Source organism: Harpia harpyja, chromosome 19, assembly GCF_026419915.1.
Source record: "Harpia harpyja isolate bHarHar1 chromosome 19, bHarHar1 primary haplotype, whole genome shotgun sequence".
In the NCBI taxonomy this organism is placed as follows: domain Eukaryota; kingdom Metazoa; phylum Chordata; class Aves; order Accipitriformes; family Accipitridae; genus Harpia; species Harpia harpyja.
Window position 1 is genome coordinate 10,328,676 of NC_068958.1, and position 21,711 is coordinate 10,350,386.

The following is a 21,711-nucleotide window of genomic DNA, read 5'->3' on the forward strand; positions in this document are numbered from 1 at the left end:
CTGTGTGCCCCGGGCAGGCTGTTCTCCTGGGGTGCAAGCTGATTCCTCCTGCTCGCCAGCGTGGCTTTCCTGAGTGTCTTCTTCCAGTATGCTGTGCTGATGTGCTGGGTGGGACGGCAGGCCCCGGGTGGGTGTGGAAGCCCTCCAGCGGGACGGACGGGCCTGGGAAAAGCGATCTTCTCCTGTGCCGGGCCTGAGGAAGAGCGGATGGCTTTTCTGTTGTCGCTGTCCACCCCGACCTGCCGTTCCGCCAGCCAGGCAGCTCCCGCCTGCGCCACCACCCCGGGGACCGGCTCCCTGACTGAGGTGACCGCAGTTACCGCGCGGCTCACTCCTGCGATGAGCTGCGCGCAGGCCTCAGCCCGGGCGGCGGGCGGTCCCGGGGCAGGGCTGGTACCGCCCCGGACAACCGGTGCCGCCTCCTCCTCCCCCGCCCCGGCGGTAATGAGCGGCGGCGCTAATTGCCACTCCCGGGAGGGCGGGGCGCTGGGGCGGGGCGGGGGCGCGGTCCCGCCGGCGGGGCCGCTCTGTATAACCCGTCTCCCGGCAACGGCGGGCACGTCACTTCCTGGGGAGCCGCCGCGAGGCGCCGGCGAGCGCGCGGCCAGGTGGAGTGGCGCGTGCGGCGCCGGCCGGGGCGGCGGGTCCGGTCCGGTCCGGTCCGGTTCGAGCCGGTCCGAGCCGGCGGGGTCGGGCCCGGTCCGGTCCGGTCCGGTTCGAGCCGGTCCGAGCCGGCGGGGTCCGGTCCGGCGCGGCGCGATGAGCGCGGAGCTGGACGGCGTGTCGGTGCACTCCTCCTCCTCCTCGTCGGGCTCGGTGGGCTCGGCGGCGGGGCCGGCGCCGCGGCCGCTGTCGGCTAACGTGCGGCGGCTGCACCAGGCGCTGACGGCGCTGCTGAGCGAGGCGGAGCGGGAGCGCTTCATCCTCTGCCTCAACGCCTACCACGGCCGCCGCAACGTCTGCGACCTGGTGCGCTCCCTCCGCGCCCTCCTCGACGGGCCCCGCCGCCGGCAGCTCCTGCCGCTGCTCCGCCTCGTCCTGCCGCGCTCCGACCAGCTCCTCTTCGACCAGTACACCGCCGAGGGGCCCTACCTGCCGCCGCCCGGCCGCCCCCCGCCGGCCCCCGCCCCGCCGCCGGTGCTCCCCGGCGAGCTGCGGCAGGTGACCCTGCGGCGGAGCAAGGCCCACGAGGGCCTGGGCTTCAGCATCCGCGGCGGGGCCGAGCACGGCGTCGGCATCTACGTGTCCCTGGTGGAACCGGGCTCCCTGGCCGAGCGGGAGGGGCTGCGCGTCGGCGACCAGATCCTGGGTGTCAACGGCAAGTCCTTGGACAGGGTCACCCACGCCGAGGCTGTCAAGGTAAGCCGGCGCCGGACCGGCCTCCTCCGCCTGCCGCGCCCCCCGCCCCGGCCCGGCCCGGCCCGGCGCTCGGCCGCCGTGCGCCCCGTCCCGCCGCCTCCGCCCGCTCCCGGGCTCCGCTTCATCCCCGCCCCGCGCTTCGCCCGCCGTGCGCCCCGTCGCGCTCGGGGCGTGTGTGTGTGTCCCGTCCCCGTCCCCCCCCGCCCCCGGCTCCTTCCCCGGGTGTTGTCGCTGTGCGCCCCGTCCGGCTGCACCCCCTCCGGCTTTGGTCGCTGCTCCGTCCCGCTTCAGCCCCGGGGTCCCCCGCTCCGGGACGCGGCGGTGCAAACGCGCAGCCCCTTTGCGGAGCGAAGCGGCCCCGGGTTTGCGTCGTACCGGGAAGATCGGGCTGGTCCCGCCGGCATACGGGGCGCCAGCAGCGCGTGAAGCCGAGCCGGAAAGTTTACGGTGAAAATACCGATGCCTGCTGATGGCACGGGCAGTGACGAGCTGCCGGGGCTCAGACCGGCGTCGTCCGCAGCTCCTCACACGGCAGGCTCGTCCCTTCAGGGCTAGGCGGTATTTTTTTATCGCAACGGCTCTGAAACGTAGCGGTGCTGCTTGTGTCTTCCTTTCAGTCTGGGAGGCTTGTGGGAGTTGGAGAGCTGCTTGAGCCGGGTTTTAAGGCATGTACTAGCTCTCCCAAAGGTGGAGAAACTGAGGCACGGAGAAGCAGAACGATGCCCCCCCCCCAGGACTGCACAGAGCCCAAAGCGGGAGCAGGTCCCTTCTGACTGTGTCAGGGGGAGAAAGAGAACAGTTACACAACTGAAGTGCCCCCGGCTCTTCCCCACAGCACAGCATGTTTCCATATGGCCCCAGAGACCTGTTGTAGTACGTAACGGCAGGGGTGCTATCGATAAAAGCTTTCATGTAAGGCTGGGACCTCCATAAACAGTGGGATTTTTACCTGAAGCTCAGTGTTTTGAGGCAAAGTCTGTGTTTGAGTGACCCAAACCGTTCACAGAGATGATCCTGTGGCTGGTGGGCTCAGCTCGGAGTGTTCCCACGGCACAGCGGTGCCAGGCACAAACCCATTGAGCTGGAGAATTGACTTTTAGGGCAGCAATTTGTAGGCAGCAGAGTGGAGAGCTGGGATCTGGGGTGACAAGACTGTTTTGCAGCTGTTTGTGCTTTAATTCTTCCATAATAAGCTAAAGTGCTTCTGTTCGCAGCCTGCTTCATGTGGTACATTCCTCCGACAGTGCATTAATCTTGTACAGCTTTGAACAGCATCTTCACAGCCAACCTACGTGTTCCCTGCCCCATCTTTAAATCTGTGCCCCAAGCAAGGGCATGTCTTCTAGGCTGGAAATGAGTCCCTGGTAATCTTGAGACCAGAGGAAAGATTTGTAGGAATTCTTTTTTTTTTTTTTTTTTCCCTCCTAATCACAGGACAGCAGCAGTGTAAGCTTTCAGAAGTTAGTCTGCGATTTTGTGCCCTGAAGATTGCAAAAAACCCCTGTATTTTGACTATGGCGTTGGGGTGGGTAGAAACCAGGTGTCAGGAATGCTCTGGTCTGTTAAATGACTTCATCTCTAATTCAACCCACTTCGCTGGGTAATTCACATCACTTTCTGTTTGTTCTCTAATATAATGTACGTGATGTCTTTTAGACACTATTAATATTGAGTGAAACTAAGTGCTTCCTGCACAGAAATAATTCCTGTAGGATGCAGTTTGTCAAGGGGTTGTTCTGTGACAAGAGCTATATTTTGTTAAGGTGATCCTGATAGGAAAGAGAAGCTTAGAAATTGTCTGCTTGTGAGCTGAACTTCTTTAAGCAACGGTTTCATCAAGCACCCAGTTGTGCTGGCATCTTCTAGAGCTCCTCCACTCTGGTGACATCTGAGAAGGGTTTATGACCCACGTAGTGGTGGTACAAACCCTTCCCTTGGGAAGAGTTGCAGAGTGATTTACAGTACAGCTCTAATAGTTCCTTTGGAGATTTTAAAATTAAGCAAGTGTTAATTTGTCCTTGCATGCTGCATTTGGGAGGGGGGGAAGTGAAGAGTAGATCACATTCAGCAATGCTAAAGGGTAGTCTTGGGAAGATTTTCCTGGGGTTAAGACACAAATACCTCAGTCTAATGTTTTGGAACAGGGTGCAAGAGTGTCAGAGCTGCAGGGACGTGAGGTGGTGATGTACAGGGTGGCTTGACCCCGTGTTCTCTTCTTCCCCTGGAAACCTGGGATCTCGGGCTCAGTCTTGATGTAAGCGTTAACAGCTCTGCAAAGGTCTCTGGCTGTGGTCTGGTCTCCTTGAGCAGAGCACACCTCACCGTGTCCTGACATCCTCACTGATGGCTGTTGGTCTGCTCTGTAGTGGATCAGTGGAGAGAGAAACGTTGGATAAACAGGCTTGTAACAGAGCTGGGTTTGGTCCTGGCATTTATGTGTACACTGTACTCGGGATCAAATACAGAGAACGGAAAAAGGTGAGCAGAGAGAGGCTTTCTTAATACAAACCCACAGCTGCGTAGCTCGATCTCCGAAACGCTGTCTGCCTGCTTTAGAGGAGTAGCTGTGGTGAACTCTTTCTCTGTCAGAAGCTGTCTGATTAAAGCACAGCTCCCATTTTTGTGTGTGGAGTGATGGTCTGGTTCTCCGTCTGTCTGAGAAGGAGCACGTTCCCGTACTGCACTCCTATCTTGACTGTCCTGCAGCAAGAAACTGTCTGTCTAGGACAGCGTTGTTATTCATAATATGCAGAACATGTTGTTGTGAGAGAAGTTGTCAAAGCTTGTTCTTCAGGGCATAAGACGATTGCAGAGATCAGGAAGGCTCTTGCACTGCTGGCCTGGCCTGCTCCCAGGCACATTGCTCTCTCCGGCGTGAGCATGACGAACTTACTGAAGCAAAAATCAACTTTCTCTCTGTCAGGGTGCTTGGAGATGCCCAGCTGTGAATACAGACAGTGAGGCAGCTGTTCAGACAGAGCAGTGAATAAATATGTAGTCTTAACTTATTTGTGCAATCTTGTAAGAGCATTCACACAGTTGTTACTGCATTCATTTTACAAGTCGTGATAGCTCAGTTGCCTTCTTTTTGTGCACGTCTGGCCACACAGGAGTACCCCAGCTGTTTCCAGCACTCTTCTCTAGGAGGAGAGGCACTGACTGTGGGGTAGGAGCAATTTCTGTTTTCTGCCTTGTTTTTTCAGGCATTGCTCAGAGCCGTGAGGTACCAAAAGTGGAATTGTGGCACCAAATGAAAACTGCCCCAACACTGGGCAAAGAAGACAAACGTAATGAGCTGCTTGCTGTCCTAGCTGAAAACTGACTGGTGGCCTGTGACCAGTGCAATGGGCTTTGTAGATATTTTAGCATAAATTAGATTAAAAAGTGGAATTCTGACTTAAATGACAAGATTACCTAAGCACTACAAATCAATTCACTTAATGACCAGCTTCTTAACCTTAATGTGAATAGTGGAGTTTTATTTCTTGTCTGTTTCATGCTTGCTGTTTCATCCAAATCAAAATTAAATGACTCCATTACAATTATAGCTCTATCATTCCAGCATTCAAGAGTGCACTTTAGCAAAAGATCACTGTAATTTGAATTATGGTGTAGGTGAAGAAGTTTGTATTGTCTGTTGTATTTTTAGAGCTCGCCTGGCTTTCATCAGCCTTGTTGTGTAGTACACAGTTGATATTGTAGCAGTCCTGCTGAAAGTTTGTATTGATAAGCTGTAATGTTTTGTCCAGAGTAGTTAAAATTGAGGTGCTTGCAGGTTTAGACCATCAAAACGTTACACAGGGAGGTAATTCTCCTCTACTCTGAGGTTTGCATTACACTCACACTCACTTTCTCCCCCACCCCTGACTTTTGTTGCTTTGCAGCAGGTTTTTATGTCCTTTAAATCGTTTAGGGAAGAATGGAACAAGGGAAAGTGTAAAGTACCATGACTCTGATGGCTCATTCCTGATCGAGGATTTGGGGTAACAAGCTACACCAGCCTCAAAAGAGCGGCACTGATGCCACCATTTGCCCTGCTGTGTCTTTCTGTTCATGCTGACAGCTTAATCACCAAAACTAGACTAATTTGTATGCATTGGTCTTAGTGACCGTGATTCTTTCATCTTGCTGTAAATCTGTGGTAGCTTTGCCAAAGTCAGTGGGCTCACATCAAGTTTATTGTGAAGGAACTGGGGTAGTTCAAGTCCATGGTCTTGGATTCTTCCAAGTGTCTTTGGAGAGAGGCTGAGGGTTTTGCTGCAGGCATGGTGGGGCCAGGGGAAGGCTTGTGATGAGGCAGAGCTGTTACTGGCAAGGCAAAGGTCTCCAGAACGCAGCGCCGTGCTCTGCCAGCCTGCCGGCTCTCCCTCCCGCCGGCGGGTTGCTCCCTGCTCCAGCCCTGCCTGGGAAGGCTCGCCTGCGACAGAGGGGGATCGCATCGGCAGCCGCCACAGGCTCTCTGCTCAGGCAGAGGTTTTCACTCCTTCCAAACCAGCCTTTCCGTGTCCTGCTCTGGTAGTGTCAAGTGGGCATTTAAAAATAATTAAAAGGATATTAAAATTCTGTTTATGTTCTATTCATTTGGACTTTCATGATGGCAAACAAGGTGATCTCTTCAGAGACCATAATATTTCATATGAGGTAGAAAGGGCTCCGGCTGCTTCTGCTAAAGGCACTTGTGGTATTGCTAAAAGACCGCTGAGAAGTGACAGAAGAGACGTGCAGCCCTGAGCCTTGGAAGCATATTTAGAGCAATTCTACTTTCCAGGCAGCTTACAAGAAAGCAAATCTCATTTCGTTGTTTCTTGTGATGCCCAATTAATTGATTATCATTATCTGAGACTGCTTATTTGATGTAGTTGGTAATCACCACTGTACTATACAGGCATTGTAACAGCTAGTAGGAGTGAATGCAGCTTGGTTTCTTTGGTTGGTTTTTAACCCTTCCAAGTACTTGGAGTTGTGGACCATCACACACAGTCATGGTTGGGAATAATGAGGAGTGAAAGCAGTACATTGATCCCCTGACTCTGTAAAGATATCAGCCTTGTTTCTTTAAATGCCTGCTTGCTTGTCTCTGTATTTTTAGAAGTCACTGACTGATCCAGACACTAGAAACCTCTCCCCTTCCCAAGGGATCTCAGGTAGCTGGAGCATGGAAAAGAAGGATGTGACTAGCATCTACCCCAATAGTTAGAGTGGTAACCTATTCCTTGGTCTCTGGGTCTGCTTAGAAACAGCAAAAAAACCCCAAGAACTGCACACAAAAAAGCACCTACAGCTTAAAACGCAGGTGCTGTGCAATGCCACAGGCTTCTGCTCTGCTTTTCTGTCCTGCAGACAGTTTCCATTTTAACTTCCGTAGCCAGCTGAGCTGCAAGGGAGAGGGTGGGAAGTATAAAGTCACCAGGATCTCCCTCTAGGAAAAAGAGGGAGGGAAAAAGGTCACTGTTGACCTTGGAGGCATCTGCATGTTAAATTAGTTTTAATGCTTCTTAAAGGGAATGGCTCATGGCACTGACAGAGTGTAGATCTGGCAAGTGATGTTCTTGGTTTCACAGGCAGAGCTGATGACCTGCAGGCTCGAGCGCTGGACCTCACCTAGTACTGAGGGCCTGACTGCGGGGCTGAGAGGCAATGCTCCATCGTCACTGTGAGCTAATCTGAGCTGATCAAATTAATATAATGTGTAACTTGGAGCGGGGTGAACTTGCACTTACAGAGAGCATCTCTGGGAATGTGGGTTTAGCTGTTGCACTGGAGTTAGGAGTAGGTTATATTTGCTGCTCTGCCACTGATTTCCCTCAGTGGGCAAGTTACTCAGTCATCTGTTTCCCTTCATTACACCAGCAAATCACAATCAGCCCTAATGAAATCAAATGACATTATACTGATGTGAAAGATTAGAATGAGGTCCTTAATCTCTCCTCTCCTCATAATGCAAAGATGATAGTACTTGGCATTGGTATTGGCTTGTTCATCAGGGTTAGTATTGTTAGGGCATCCCTGAGTTCTTGGAGCATAAATGTTATTTAGTGGGCTCCTTGTAAATAAAAAGTTTTGCCTCAGTAGAGAAACTGATAAGATAACCCAAAGGGTAAAAGCCTGTCTTTCCTTCCAGTGTCCATTAGAAGAAAACAAAAGCGTTAATGTGCAGTATAGCTGGCGAGTTAAAATATCTTTTACTCGGTTCTTCTGTCCTCAGGGAAGATGATGGATTTTCTTGACGCCTTCCTCAATGCCACAGCCACGTCTGCTTGGAGAATTATTCGGCTCTAAATCCCCTCGCCTGAACTGACAATGCATCTGCTAAAATGATTTGGCTTAGTTTCTTTTGACTGGATGCTCTGTGAATTCTTCCTGTCACGGACCACCAAGTGCTTAGTAAATACAGGTGAAGCAGGGACCTGGGCAGGCTGGAGGAACTCTGTTCCTGCCAGCTTCTTGTTGCTGGACTCAGAAACTGCATCTGAGCCTCTCGGGGTGGGATGTGCTGGCAGGGAAGGCTGGAAGGGCCTCTGCTTTGTGCAGGCACTGACTGGGTATCCTTGGTGCTTAGTCAAGTGTCTTGCTCATTTCCCCCCATCGATTCTTTCAAAGTTAGTTTTTCCACCAAGTAACTAACCATATCTAGACAACATGGGTTTGTTGGTGGTTCTCATGATATTTTTCAGCATTGTTTAGTGTGGAGTAGAAAGAGAAGACAAGAGGAAGCCAGCAGCGGGGGGTGCTTTGACCTAGATCCCCCTCATGCACACCCCCCATCCCAGAAAGCACCTAAACAGCTTTCCAGGCTTGCGTTGAAATAAAGCTTTGTGGAGTTTTCTGCTCTTGTTAAAACTGTCCTGAATTTGCCTGAGGGATACACTGGGCAGTGACCAGCTTTGAGGGGGTGGGAGGTTACAGAGCTGTTGTCCCGAAGCAGGGATGGGGGATGTCAGCCCTCGGAAGGGTTAGGGAGAGGGCCCTGGAGCTAGGATTTCATTTGACCTTTCCAGGTGAAAGGGACATGGGCTTCCTGATGCCTTGGGGCTAAATGTATGCAATCACCATAATTATGCATCAATTTGCATGTATTTGCATAAGTGCCACTACTTGAAAGCCAAACTGCTGTCGCCTTTGCCTTGGTAGAGGGGGAGAGGTTGGACTGTGCCTCCTGCAATTCCCATTTGTCTTCCTGACAGGGAGGCCATTTCACACCCCCCGTCCCCTATGCTGTGTTACCCACTGCTTTCCTCTCTGGTTCCTCTCATCCAGCACTCCATCTGGAGTGCCTCCGCTTCCCTTCATCCCTCCTTCTATTTATTTCTCTCTCCACCTGCCTCTGTCACCTTTTTCTTGTACCAGTTTTCTTCGTTCCTGCCTGCCCCAGCCGCACGTCCTCCCCACACAGGGACAAGCTGTTCGCATACGTCAGTGCAGATGAGTCTCCTGGTTCCTCTGCACAGAAGCAGTTCCCTGGTCTTTGTCAAGCAAGGTGGAGAGGGGATACACTTGATCCAAAGCATCTTATTTATGGCTACAGACTGCAGTCTGGGGGGACATGTCATAGGGGACAATCTCTCTCTATGCGTTTGTATGGCACCTGGCAAACTTGGCCTTAACCAAGGTGTGTAGTGGGAGCTGTCGTAGTCTTATTTGTCCTGCCTGCAGAGGATCCCTGGAGTGAGCTTTTGGGGGCAGGCAGGTGGGTAGTGCCTCTGCCTGCTGCCTTCTGCTCTGTCCTTTCTGCCAGCGGAGGAACTATTTAGCTGATAGGGCTCAATCAATCTCTCTGTAAAACGTCTCACGGTCCTGCCCCTGCAGCCCCCTCCCCTCCATAGCAGACACGGGGAGCCTCATCGTTCCCACTGGCACTGAGATGGTTTTGCTCAGTCTAGCTGAGCCCACAAGCTTAAAACTACCCAAGTCCACCTGGGTCCAGCAGGAACACCCCAGGATAGTGCAGGAAATAGTGGTTAGACAAACTTCTGCAAATTGTTCCCTCCATGGTGCTGGAGCGTGCTGCAAAAGCTCCCTCTGCCTCCCTCCTGTGGCATCTCTGCATTTCTTTCCCCTTTGCAGCATTTTTTCAAGTCTGTGCCTTACTTTTGGGGGACTTGGTACAAAATTGCGTGGTACTTCAATGATTGATAACCTCCGCACTGACCTTTGCAGCTTGCAAATGGAGCGAGTGCTTGGATGCCCATTATCTGAGCAGCCCAAGAAGCCAAACAGCTCTGGAGAGTCTATTATTGCCGGAAGAAAGCAGCTTGTGTCTGTAGCAAGGGGGAGGATGGCTCATAGTTAATGCTTCTTGTATCAAACTGTGATCTACCCACTAACAGAATGAATTGGAATAGATTGCTCATTTCATTAGCGGCGAAGGTAAGTGAGTGGGCTGTATCCGTATGAGACACATATTTTATTCAGGCTGCCAGAAGAATACTGGTGATTAATCGCCATTGATTTCTGACATCTGTGTTCCTACTGGGGGAATTTTTGAAGGCCTGGAAGATGCTTTTACACAGCTTTCAACATTTTGATGCCCTCGAGAAGTGGAAAGAACAAGGGGAAAATTCTGAAGGCGGGTGTGGGAAGCCTTCAGTAATGCAAGATGTGCTGGGCAAGAATGGCCTGTTACAGGTGGGTTTCAGGAAGAGTGGCAGCTGCCAGTGTTGATCTTAGGAAAGAACATGCTGCATTGTGTGTTGCTTTGGGTTTTGGGTTTTTTAAAAGGTAATAACTGTGGGTACAGGAGATGTGTGTTTCCTTTTTTGACTATTTTAAGCAATCTACTTCACTCTCAAAGGACTTGATAATTAAATAGAGTGTTGTCAGAGGATCAGTGGCCTTATGGAATCAATCTGCCCTTCCTTCTGGCACTTGCTTCTTCTAATAACATTTCTAGGCAATTGGTGACTTGTTTCCCTGCTAAATGTTTTGGCACTCATCCCCAGATTCAACTAAATTATTTCCTTAAGCTTGTCTTCTAGCAGGTGTGCTTGCACACTGTGGTGCCAGTGTTAAACCTTTCATACCACGGTCTTCAAATGCATTATAGATGGGGCAAAGCCAGATTTTATCTGATTCTGGAGCAAAACACAGCAGCACTGAACAACATGTAGGAAGTCCCTGAAATGGCTTGAGAAAGGAAATGGAGATGCAGTCTGCACTGTCTGATTCTGCAGAGGGGTTTAAGGAGGTGGAATTATTTTATTTAATGGTCCACTGCAAATGAGTTAGGTTCAGTATGCCTGTCAAATAACACGCTTTCCCAAAGAGCTTGCAGGTGAATTACGCTGTTGCTTTTGTGGTGATATCTCTGCAGTCACCGGACACAAGACAACTTGCGTGTCTGTGAGGAAAGAAGTTCTCCCTTGTAGTATTCCCATGCAGCGCCTATCCTTTCTCTCCATGGGCCCGAAATGCTTTTCCTTTTGTCCCAGGGAGTTGGGGTGACCTGCTTCATGGGAATGAAGCACCCATATTTGTGTGGGCAGGTGCTGGCCCTCTCGCTTGCTGTTGTTGCTTTATAAGTAGGGCTGACAGCAAAATCGAGGTCAGTGGACTTGTGCCAGCTTGCTGGCACTGTGGCATCTCCCTGGGAGTGGGGAAGGGCAAAGTGCTGAATGTTCCAGCAGTAGCTAGGCTGCCGGGCACAGGGACCAGGGTTTACAAGGGAGGAGGATACAGTGGTGGAAACCTGTCATAAACCTCCCCCTCCACCAAGGGGCCAATGCAGCTGGCCAGAATCCTGTGCTCAGATGGGTTGTTGGGACCCTCTGCAAACACATTTCAGGAGGCCAGGGTGGATGCATGGTGTGGGAGAAGCCAATGTGATAGGGCTGGAAAATAATTCCTGCCAATTGCTTGATGTTCAGGGAGATCAGCTGGAAAGTGGGTCCTGCCCTTTGTCGTAGATATGGTCCCTGCTGGCCAAAATGCTTGTGCAATGGCAGGGAAAGATGTGTTGAAGAAGCTGCCTGTGGTCCTTGGTCTATCAGTAATTAGCACTTCTGATTCCCAGATGGTCAGTCAGCCCCCTCTAACCAGCCCTAAGAAATTAAATTAAAATGAAACAGAGGAGAGAATAATCCTGCTTGCTGGGACAGCCGGGTAAAGATGTTTTAGGGCTGGATCTGCCCCTGGATACTGGTCTGAACCTGCCCATCCAGGACTGGCTCCACCCATGTCCTGGGGCTCCCAGCTGGCTTAGCAGAGCCAGCACCAGCTACTCCTCATGGGAGAGGGAAGTGAAGCCCATGGCAATGGTCCTGGCAGTGCAGAGCTCCAACCAGAGGCTGTATCTGGGCTCTGTCCCTCAGCACAAAGTCTGCCCAGGCTACTGGCTGCTCCCAGTGGATGCCAGGACTCCTCTCCACACCGTGTCCCTGGAGAACAAGGCGCTCTGCTCTTGCTGAGGAGGGAGGTAAGGTGAGCGGAGCTGGCTCTGGTGAGCAGCAGTGGCTGTTGTGCTCTCTGATGCCCTGACAATCGCCGCCTCCTCTCCCTGTGATGAACGGTTTTGGTGCCGCATCCTTGGCTCAAAAACGTTCCATCCTGACTGTGCTGCTGAGTTGCCTGTTTGTAATGCAGTTGCCATCGTCCCCTAGCACTGGCGTGTCCCTGAGGTCTTTCATGAACACCCATTGCCTCTCCAGCTCAGCCCATTAGCCTTTGCTCTTGCCTCCTTGGATGGCTATTAATGATTTCCATTTTTGCAGCACCTCTACACCCAAAGCACTTTCTTTTATTAGAGGCAAGACTTCCACCTCCATTCTCATTCTGAATTGGTTTCCTTGGGTACTCTAACACCCAGCCACAGCTGCATACTGAATTGTAGAGGAGCGGTGCTGCATGAAGCACTCTGCAGCCCTCTGGCTTACCCAGGCCTGGCCTTGCTTTGATTGTAAAGCGAGCGGTAAGATCCTGGCCCGGTGGTAGTGCGGCGGTAGGCTGCACTTCATTACCTCAGTAGCAGGCATAAATGGCCCCATTAAATCTACTCTGTATCCCAGTGCTGTAGCAATAAAAATTGTCAGGACCAAGATGGTATTAAGAAATTTAAGGCAAATGCTCCACTATGGTGATCGCTTGGATTCCTCATAGGAGCCAGTGTTGGGGCTAGAGCATCCTTTAGAGGGAGGCTTCTCCCAAAGCACTTCATAATGACCTGAAGAACAGCTGGCAGGAGAGAGTCATTATCGTGTGCTGCTAACTTTCCAAAGGTTCTGGATAATCATGCTCAGTGGATGAGAAAATTACCTGCAAACTTCTTTGGGATGTCAAATCAACCTTGTTTCCTCCAGACTGAAAGCTGCCAAGAGCCTGGTGATGTATATTAGCAGAACTGATGGGATGAAAAGGGGTGGAGCAGGGGAGGAGCAGCTGAGGGCACATGTCTCTCGTGTGCCCCAAGCTTGGCGAGAAAGCCTTCCTGGGTCTGCCTTCTGTGCCTGGGTGGAAAATCCAGATGAACCTGCTTGCGGGGGACTCGCTGTTGGGGTTGCCTCAGCATTCTTTCCAAAAGCAGAAAGCATTGTCAGCCTCAATACAGGGAAACTGAGGCAGTGAAAAATGGGAAGCTACTTACTATGGCAGGAGTCAGTGGCAGGATCTGTAATGCCTGGAGGTTTTTTGGCTCCTGCTCCAAAGGCTACACCCTGTCAAAGCACAGGGGTGGTAAATAGAAAAAGCCAGTGGAGGCTGTTGGCTCTGCTGGCATGGCAGCTGTGCTGGGGATCCCAATGGCTGACTTGTAGGCTTCTGGGAGCTAGGCGGAGATGGGTTAAGCCCCACAGGTCAGCATGGGGTTGATTTTGTATGTTGGATGGGAACAGGCCTCAATGGCACAGGTGAGTCAAAGGCTATGCAGTGCAGAAACGGTCCCTGTCCAGGGGCTGCTGACCCACAAGACCACGGCACCACTTCCAGGGAACTGCCTCCTCTCAGCAGGTCCTGTTCCAGAGGTCTCTTCTATACCACTGTGTTGTGGTTTAACCCCAGCCAGCAACTAAGCACCATGCAGCGCCCCCCACAGCCCACTGCCCCCCACCCAGTGAGATGGGGGAGAGAATCAGAGAAAAAAAAAGTAAAACTCATGGGTTGAGATAAGAACAGTTTAATAGAACAGAAAAGAAGAAACCAATAATGATAATAAAATGACAATAATAATAATAAAAGGATTGAAAGGGTTGGCATATACAAGCGATGCACAATGCAATTGCTCACCAACCGATGCCTAGTTAGTTCCCGAGCAGCAATCCGCCCCCACCCTGGCCAAGTCCCCCCAGTTTATATACTGGGCATGATGTTACATGGTATGGAATACCCCGTTGGCCACTTTGAGTCAGCTGCCCTGGCTGTGTCCCCTCCCAACTTGTTGTGCCCCTCCAGCCTTCTTGCTGGCTGGGCATCAGAAGCTGAAAAATCCTTGACTTTAGGCTAAACATTACTTAGCAACAACTGAAAACATCAGTGTGTTATCAACATTCTTCTCATACTGAACCCAAAACACAGCACTATACCAGCTACTAGGAAGACAATTAACTCTATCCCAGCTGAAACCAGGACACACTGGGACCATTGTTTTTCCTCTCTTACCCCCAAGGGTAACAGACCTCATCTCCCCAGGTACCAGGCGGGGCACTCTGGTAAACCAGAAGAGGAACAGATGCACCAGCCTTGGTAAAGCCAGAAAAAACCACCAGAGGGGGAAGTGCAGAGTTTCTTCCTGTGCAGGGAAGTGGATAGTAGCTCTGCTCACTTGGAGCTCACCAAAGCAGCTGATAGTGATTTCTGTCTCTGTTTGGATGTACGATGGAAGCTTCTCCCGTTTGCCTCACCTGATGCCTCATCACTTTGCAGCTCTGCATGCCAAGTGCTTTGTTAAAGTCTAGTTCAGTGTGTGGATGTACAAATGTTTTATAGGCCTGTGCCAGATCTCGTTCATGTACCTGCTGTGCTTCATTATGGAGCGCATGCAGTGCTGTTACCTGAGGGAAAACACTGCTTCCCTTCTCATCTCCTCTCATAGCCATGGCAGCTTTAGTTGAATAGCTGGTGGCTGCCTAATGAATAAAAAGCTTCCTGGAAGCTCGAATGTTTGAACAAAACTGACTTTAGTGGTCACCGGGGTGGGGAAGTGGTTTGCACTGACCATCCTGTGATTTTTGACAAGACTCCGGTGGCCAGAGGGAGGACACGGGTGGTGCTGAGCAAGCTTTCTGCTCCTCAACCTCCAGCGCTCATGCTAGGCCTCTTCCTCAGACAGGAGCTGTACTTCAGCTTACTGGAGCAGACGTGCTTCTAGTGGAGGTTAAAAGCAGGGTTTCTCTGGCTATTTGTGCTTGTGGTTGAAGAAGGATTTACCCCCCCGAGCTGATACAAACCTAAAACTAATTTATCCTAAAATTAATAAAAATAATCTATTCAAATTGATGCAAGCTCATGAGTTAAAAATATATTCAAAAATCAGATTACAAATAGATTGAGTTTACAAATGGGCTTCGCTGGCTGGATTTCAGACCTGTACTTAAGTATGTTCTAGGCAGAGGCTTAAATGCTTGCTCATTTAAAAGTGCATGCCTGAAGGCCTGTTGAATCTGGGCTGTGGGAGACCATCTTCTGGGGAAAAACATCAGCTGTTTAACTCCAGCTCTCTTAAATGGTCCCACAGTGTTGCTGTGTCCTGTTGAGCTACTGCTTTTTACCTACATGTGTGTTTGTCAGTGGTGCCTGCAATGCTGTTATACATCTGCATACAGTATATACACCTGCATGCCAGTATATACAGACAAGTTCTGCATGGTTCGGGGGTGCCCAATGGCCTACAGCTCTCCTACCACCTTGTAGCTGGGTGAAGGGTTTGCTCATGTCATGGCCCTTCGTTATAAAGCTGAGAAAAAGTGAGTTTAACCGGAGAGGGTGGGAGCTGTACGGAAGCTGCATGTGATGGCAGGGGCCATCTGCTGCAGGCTGTGAATCAGGTGGGGCAGGGTGGGAGCAGATGGGGGCTGAGGAGTAGCCTGATGTGTAGAAGGCAGCGCTGGAAAGCAGGTCAGGGTTGGAGTGGGAGGCATGGAGACAGCCATGCGCAGGGGCAGTGTCACTGAGTGGATGTGACACCATGACCAGAGAATGGGGCTCTCGCCAACTTTCTCAGGGCTTTGTGGGGTCACCTTGGACAGGTGTTTCCCGCATTGCTTCTCCTCTTTCTGCTTGCTCTTTCTCACTTGCGTTTCTTGAGGCAAGTGCCATTCCTTTGTGTTTAGCACCTAGCACAAGGACAAGTAACTGGAATCCCCAGCCACTGAGGTCGATATCAGTGGCTTACCATCGTTGAGCCGCAAGGATGGTCCCACTCTGCCTCACAGCAGTAAGATAAGTTCTTTGTGGGTGTCACTGTCCTCCCCGACCTGTGATCACCCAAAAGGTGCGGGTCACTTGCCAGTGCGAGTGGCTAGGAGGCCAGCAGAGCTGTGTCCTGAAGGGCTCCTCGGTGTAGGGAAGGCCTCTGTCGGGGTACTGTTACAGTCCTGCACTAGCTCGTCAATAGGTGTTAGCAGTGGGAATGTGTTGGGGGAGAAACACTGTGCTGGGCAGAAAACTGCTTCACTCACTGAGTACTTGAGAGGCCTCAGTAAATGCATAAAGGACTACACAGAGTGTCACCAGACTGCCTGCTGCAGCTCTGCCTTCTGCTGGGAGAGACTGTCACCAGCAACGTCCCGATGGGCACCGCCAGCTTCTGTTATTCCCTCCTCGTGTCTCCTCTTGTACTGAGGCTGCTGGGGAGCCCTGGCCCAGCCTGGTGCCTCGAGCCAGACGGCTGCTCTCCTCGCCTCCCTGCTCTCTGCTGTCACCTTCATGCATAAAACATCTCCCTGCTGACTGAGATCCCATCTCCTGGTGGCTTTGTCAAGGGAGCTGCAGGGGGACATAAAAAGTCCCTTGTAAATCTCTGGCCTCTCGTCCCTGGAAACTTTACTGTGCCTCCAGAGAGCAGCTCTGCTGCTGTTCTGCTCTTTCAGGGGATGACATTTAGCTGAGGCAGGACAGGAGCAGCCAGTGCTCTGCCTGCTGCCAGCCTTCAGCGACCACCACTGCCCTGTCCTCAGGGCAGGCTGTGAAAGCTCCCTGGTGCCCAGCGTGGAACCAGGGGCTCTGCCTGCGTGTGGTCACTTCTCCTGTGCCTGGTATCTCTCCTGTGTGGTAGAAACCCCACAGGGTTATCTTCGGTGTCGTCCCCCCTGCCGGGATGGATGCTCTGAGGAAGGGAGGAAACAGGATCCCTGCATCAGTCCCGGAGACCTGCATGGGAACAGGGTGGCAGTGAATGTGGGGAGAAAGGAGGGAGAGCAGCTTGTGGAGGGCCCTGTGTGTGCTCCTGACCTGGCCTCAGCTCTGAGGTTTTTTTTTTTTTGCTCCTTCCTTAAATTACAGTGACATTCAGCAGCTGGCTTTGAGGCATTGTATGAACATATGCAGGTGAGGAATGCCCAGGATCAATGCAAATGGAGAGCCTGCTCTTTCATTTAGGGGGGAAGAAGGGTGGGAGTGTGTCAGTTGGGATCATATGGCATTTCTGTGGTAGGGGGAGGACTGTAACCCTGTACAGTTGGACTAATCACTGATTATCCTCATCATTTGCCTGTGCTTGATGAGGAGTTGCATCCTCATTCAGAGATGAGTCTTTGCTCATGGGACTGTCAGTGCTGTTTTCTGTCTCGGTACCTAGGTAAGTAAATGACATCATGCAGGCTTAAAAGAGGTTTTCATAGAGATGGTTCTAGTTTGAATGAGTGGAGAATGTTTGTGTGGGGGCTGTACCCCATCTCATAGGGGTCACTCTGCACCAGTAGCTCTAGGGTAGGTGAGAAACCTCCCTGCCACCCCCAGCCCATTGCAGTGGAGTTCAGATCATCCTGAGCCTGTCTGCGTGGCAGCTTATGAAGGCGCTTTGGGTCAGGAAGCTAAACTGTGCCCTGAAGCACAGATGGACCCCTATGCCATGGTGCCTGTTTGAGAGTGGTACCCTGGGGTGGACAGTGGACTCAGAAATAGCTCCATTGTCCCAGTGAGACTTGGGCTGATGCCAGCAAGACTGGAGTGTGGTGAGCACCTCTGTCTGTCTGGCGGCCAGGCTGGGCTCCATGTGCTTGCAGGGAGAGAAGAGATCGCGGCAGGCAATGTGTTTGAGGGCCCGGGGGAGCTAAGGGGACAGGGGCTGGAGTTAGTGAGCAGCCCAGGATGTTGAAGTGCTCTGCAGTTGTTCTGATGGGGCTGTTGGTTTTGCAATCCTTGTTTAAGCTCTCCAGGCACGTGATGACCTTGGTAGCATGTGACAAATTTGCAGCCAAATTGCTATATGTGATGGAGATGCTGAACTGGGAATTGGTGAGCTGGATTCTCTCTAGCCCTGGCAGGGAGGGACAGGAGTGTTGCCAGGTCAGAGCTGGGATCCAGCCAGCCCAGTATTACTGATGATATTATTCTTTACCAAAGAGCTGCTGGTATTAGTTCTTCCTGGTCACGAGCTTTGCTCGGCAGCTTCTCTGCTCAGTGGGGAGAGGAGACCTTGCAGGAGCAGCTCATAAAAAGGATGTATATATGGAAGAAAAACCCAAAGCACGTCCTTTCTGAGAGCAGATCCAGAGCATTGATGTTCCTCAGGCCTCAGAAGGGATCAGGACTTACAGCTGTCCCCAGGGAGAACTCCTATATGTTAATTTTACTATAAAGCCTATGTCAGCTTCTCACGGTGGAAGCTGGGGGAGCAGAGGAGCGAATGCAGATCACCTTATCTGGGTCCCAAGGTCATCTCTGTGCATGCTGTTTTTAAATATATGTATGAATTTAATAATTATTGTACTCGCTAATGGACTGCTTGTGCTGAGGAAGGCAGCTGGTAATGAAATGGCAACAGAGGCTGAATTTCTGGGAGCGTTGTCAATGTCCCCTGAAGGCATCAGGAGCTTTTCCAGTGACAGAGTTTGGGGCCGAGCTGTGGGGACCAGCAGTGCTGCTCTCCTCCAGCATTGATCCCTGTCCCACTCTGACTCCTCTCCAAAGCTGCAGAAACTGCTCAGTCTCAGGTTCAGCCCATACTGGGGTTCCTCCTGGCACGTCACTACCCACCTTACCTCCCATACTCTGCTTCACTCTGTTCTTTCCCTGGCTGATGGGGAGAGTGTATTTGCTCTGTCAGCAGCAGCAGCTTTGCCTTAACACTGTTGCAGTTCAGGAGAGAACAGAAATATCCCAGCTTTTTCACTAGCTTTTTATGGAGCTCAATCATTCAGTTGGTGGTTGCAGAGTAGCTTGAGATCTTTCAACCTCAAGGAAGAGCAAAGCCGTGTCACCCTAGAGTGCTAAGACAGATTGTCCTTCCCCCTCTGTAGGCATTATTAACTCTCTCCTCGGCTTGTCTTCCAGGTACTGAAAGGCTGCAAGAAGCTGAACCTGTCTGTACATTCGGTGGGACGCATCCCAGGGGGCTATGTCACCAACCACATCTACACCTGGGTGGACCCGCAGGGCCGGAGCGTGTCCCCGCCGATGGGCCTGCCGCACCACCAGAACAGCTCCCTCCGCAAGGACAGCGAGAAGAGGAGCCACCTCCAGCTCCTGCAAGAGGGAGATGAGAAAAAGGTGAGCAAGGGGGATCAGCCACAGCCCTGGGGGCATGTAGGTGCCAACCCTCTTCATTCCCCTTGTGCTTTTCATTAATGTGATTCTGGCCTCCATTGGGATAGCCTGTCTCTCCTTTAGGATACACTAGATCCTGGTTTTCTCCCTTGTTCTGTAACTTTCCCTCTGCCTCCCCCGAGGAGTCCTGTAGGACAGGATGGCTTGACTTTGTTCCCATTTGACACAAGTAGAACCTGAGCTGAAGACAAGGCATTGTCCAGATGCAGACTTGTCTGGTGGTGAGGGTCCTGCCAGGAACAGTGGTCAAACCAGAAGCTGCTTTTAAGGCTTTTCCCGAACAGGTCGTTGTTTTGGCTGGAGGCCTGCTGCCAACATGGTCATTGAGAGGCTGACATAGGTGTTATGTTCAGGAGGGCTTGTGGATTTGGAGGGCTAGATCTCAGAGTGCATTACTGCCCTTCTTCCTGCTTTTCAGGTTTTTTTCGGGTGTTTCCTTGAGGCTTTCTTGGGTCTCGTTGCAGTTTTGTCTAAGTGAAAAGAAAAAAAAAAAAAAAAGCCCAGACAATTTTTTTCTTCCAAGAATGCTATAAAATAAAACAAAACAGATGATTTTCCTTTTCCATTTGGGGAGAGGCAGGCTGAGCCAAGAGGGGCCTGAGCAGTGCCTGTGTAAAAAGCCCTGGCAAGTGAAAAAGGAGTGGGGAAGGGAATGGCTTTCATAACAGTACCCAGGGGAGCTGGTGGTGTCTGGCCAGTGCTGGCCACTGCAGCAGGGCCTGGATCTTGGGCCTTTGAAAGAAAGGAAAGTATATCAGCACATCTAATTCCCAGTCCTCTTCTCTTACTGTGAGCCTGCCCTCCTTTGAAATAGGCCTTATTACAAGTGAAGCCAGCAGAGAGTACGTTGAAGCTGCAATATCTGATCTTGAGGATTTAGTGTTTCTTCTCCCTCATGCTTCCTTTGCCCAAACAGGCCTAGAGACTTGTAGACGTGGAGGAACAGTGCTCAGATGCCCTTGCACTGAGACATAGGCTGGAGGAGCAGACTCTGCTCGCTCTCTTGGTGGTGATGGATAGGGAACATCTTCATCCTGTACAAGCAGGACATGGTGTTGCCTCACTGGTGTTCGTGGAATATCAAATTACTGTCATATGAGTGAGCAGGGCACTTGCTTCCTAAACGCACAGAGTTGCTTGGAGCCTTGACATATTTCCATCCTGTTATCCTGAGATCACTCTGGCTGTCCCCAGCACTTTGACTGTATGCCCAAAATGTCCTCAGCTCCACCTGGAAAGGCTGTGGAGGGATCTGTAAGCTGGAACCTCCCATCTCAGCCAGAAGGGGAAAAAAATCTAAAACAGGATGAGGCAGTTTGCTGATGAAATATTCATGTGGGCCACGAGGGAGAAGGCTCCATTATTTTTACTTTAAGGAGAAGAGAAAAGCAATCGCTGCTGGCTTGCTGGTGTCCCCCACCCCCTACCACTCAGTGTCACCTTGATACAGCAGGCAGTGACTCTTTGAAGCTGTAGGTAGGAGTGTTCCTCTGCACATTGTTCCTTTAGTCCTTGCTGTGTATTGACATGAAATGCTTAGAGGCCTGCAGCTATATGCATCGCTGCCCAGTGCCTGAGCCTCACATGGCCCCAGACAGCCCCTTCCCATCAGTCCCTAGGGAGATGTGAGTGCAGGTGCCCTAGCTGTCTCTAGGCAGCTTGGCTGCTGCATGGGCCAGTCATCAGACCAAAACACCCTCCTCTGTGCTGCTCCTGGTCCCGAGCTCGTCAGGGCTGGCTCCCAGGGGGTGCACAGGAAAATAAATCCAACTGAACTTTGCAAGTTAAAAGAGCTTTAATTACCGTAGCTTAATCTGCTTTGGAAGGGAATGAAGCCAAGTTGAATGAAGGCCACATTAAACTTCGAAGAGCATCCGTGCTGGGCTTGGGAGTAAGTGTATCCAACAGCAGCCAAGGAGTGAGGGGGGGCCCCTAGCTCTGAGTCTCCCACTGTGGCACCATTCTCGCTGAGCCAGGCTGCGGGACCTTGGCTCACAGAATTGGCTGCCCTTGTTCTGAGCTGTGCTTCTGTGGTGCCATTGCTCGTGATGCCTCTTTGTGGCAGTGCAGCACTTGCAGAGCACTGGGAAGATTTGCCAGCCTTTGGTGGGGTGCCCAGTCTTCGTGGTGCTACCAGCTTGTGGCTTTGCTGGCTTCAGGACCTTTTGCCCAGGTATGAGGAGTGGTGAAGAACCTCTCAATCCACCTGGCTCTTCCAAAATCTAAGCTTGTTCTTCCATTCCTTGGTGCAGCTTCACTCAGTCAGACAGCCACTTGACTTCTTGTAGTGGAGGATCGTGCTTTGACTGCAGGGCAGGGGGGTGAAGGCCCCTCTATTAACCTGGCAAGAGTCAATGTCAGTTGCAGGAAATATTTGAAGCTCGCAGAAATGGGTGTGCAAAGATCTGATGCAGAGGGCAGTGCTGCTGGCATCATGAGAACAGGCAGCATTCAACCTTCTCCTGGCACTACTCCTCCGTGGCATATCAGCAGTGACATCGGTCACACTGCTTTTCCCATCGTGCCCCTCTGTGCCATGCTGGCCGTGTACTGCATTTCTAACAGAAGTTATCAGCTGCGTGTTGTTTCAGTCCTGGGATCCCCACACAGCTCTGGTGATGGCCCTTGGCTCCCTCTGCTACTCCAGACTTGACTATGTCA

The 21,711-nt window shown here is 51.6% G+C and overlaps 1 protein-coding gene across 3 annotated transcripts in view; it reads left to right on the forward strand.

Moving 5' to 3' along the window:
• Nucleotides 1-579: 579 nt before the first annotated feature.
• Nucleotides 580-21,711, forward strand: part of WHRN (whirlin) — a 57,638-nt gene continuing 36,506 nt past the window's right edge. The window contains exons 1-2 of one of the 3 annotated variants that reach the window (XM_052815537.1): nucleotides 580-1,359; nucleotides 18,778-18,993. In XM_052815537.1, the coding sequence (XP_052671497.1) occupies nucleotides 760-1,359; nucleotides 18,778-18,993 (816 nt within the window). In that variant the 5' untranslated portion in view covers nucleotides 580-759. The remainder of the gene's footprint in view (nucleotides 1,360-18,777; nucleotides 18,994-21,711) is intronic. The other 2 variants (XM_052815535.1, XM_052815536.1) reach the window with 2 other exon arrangements.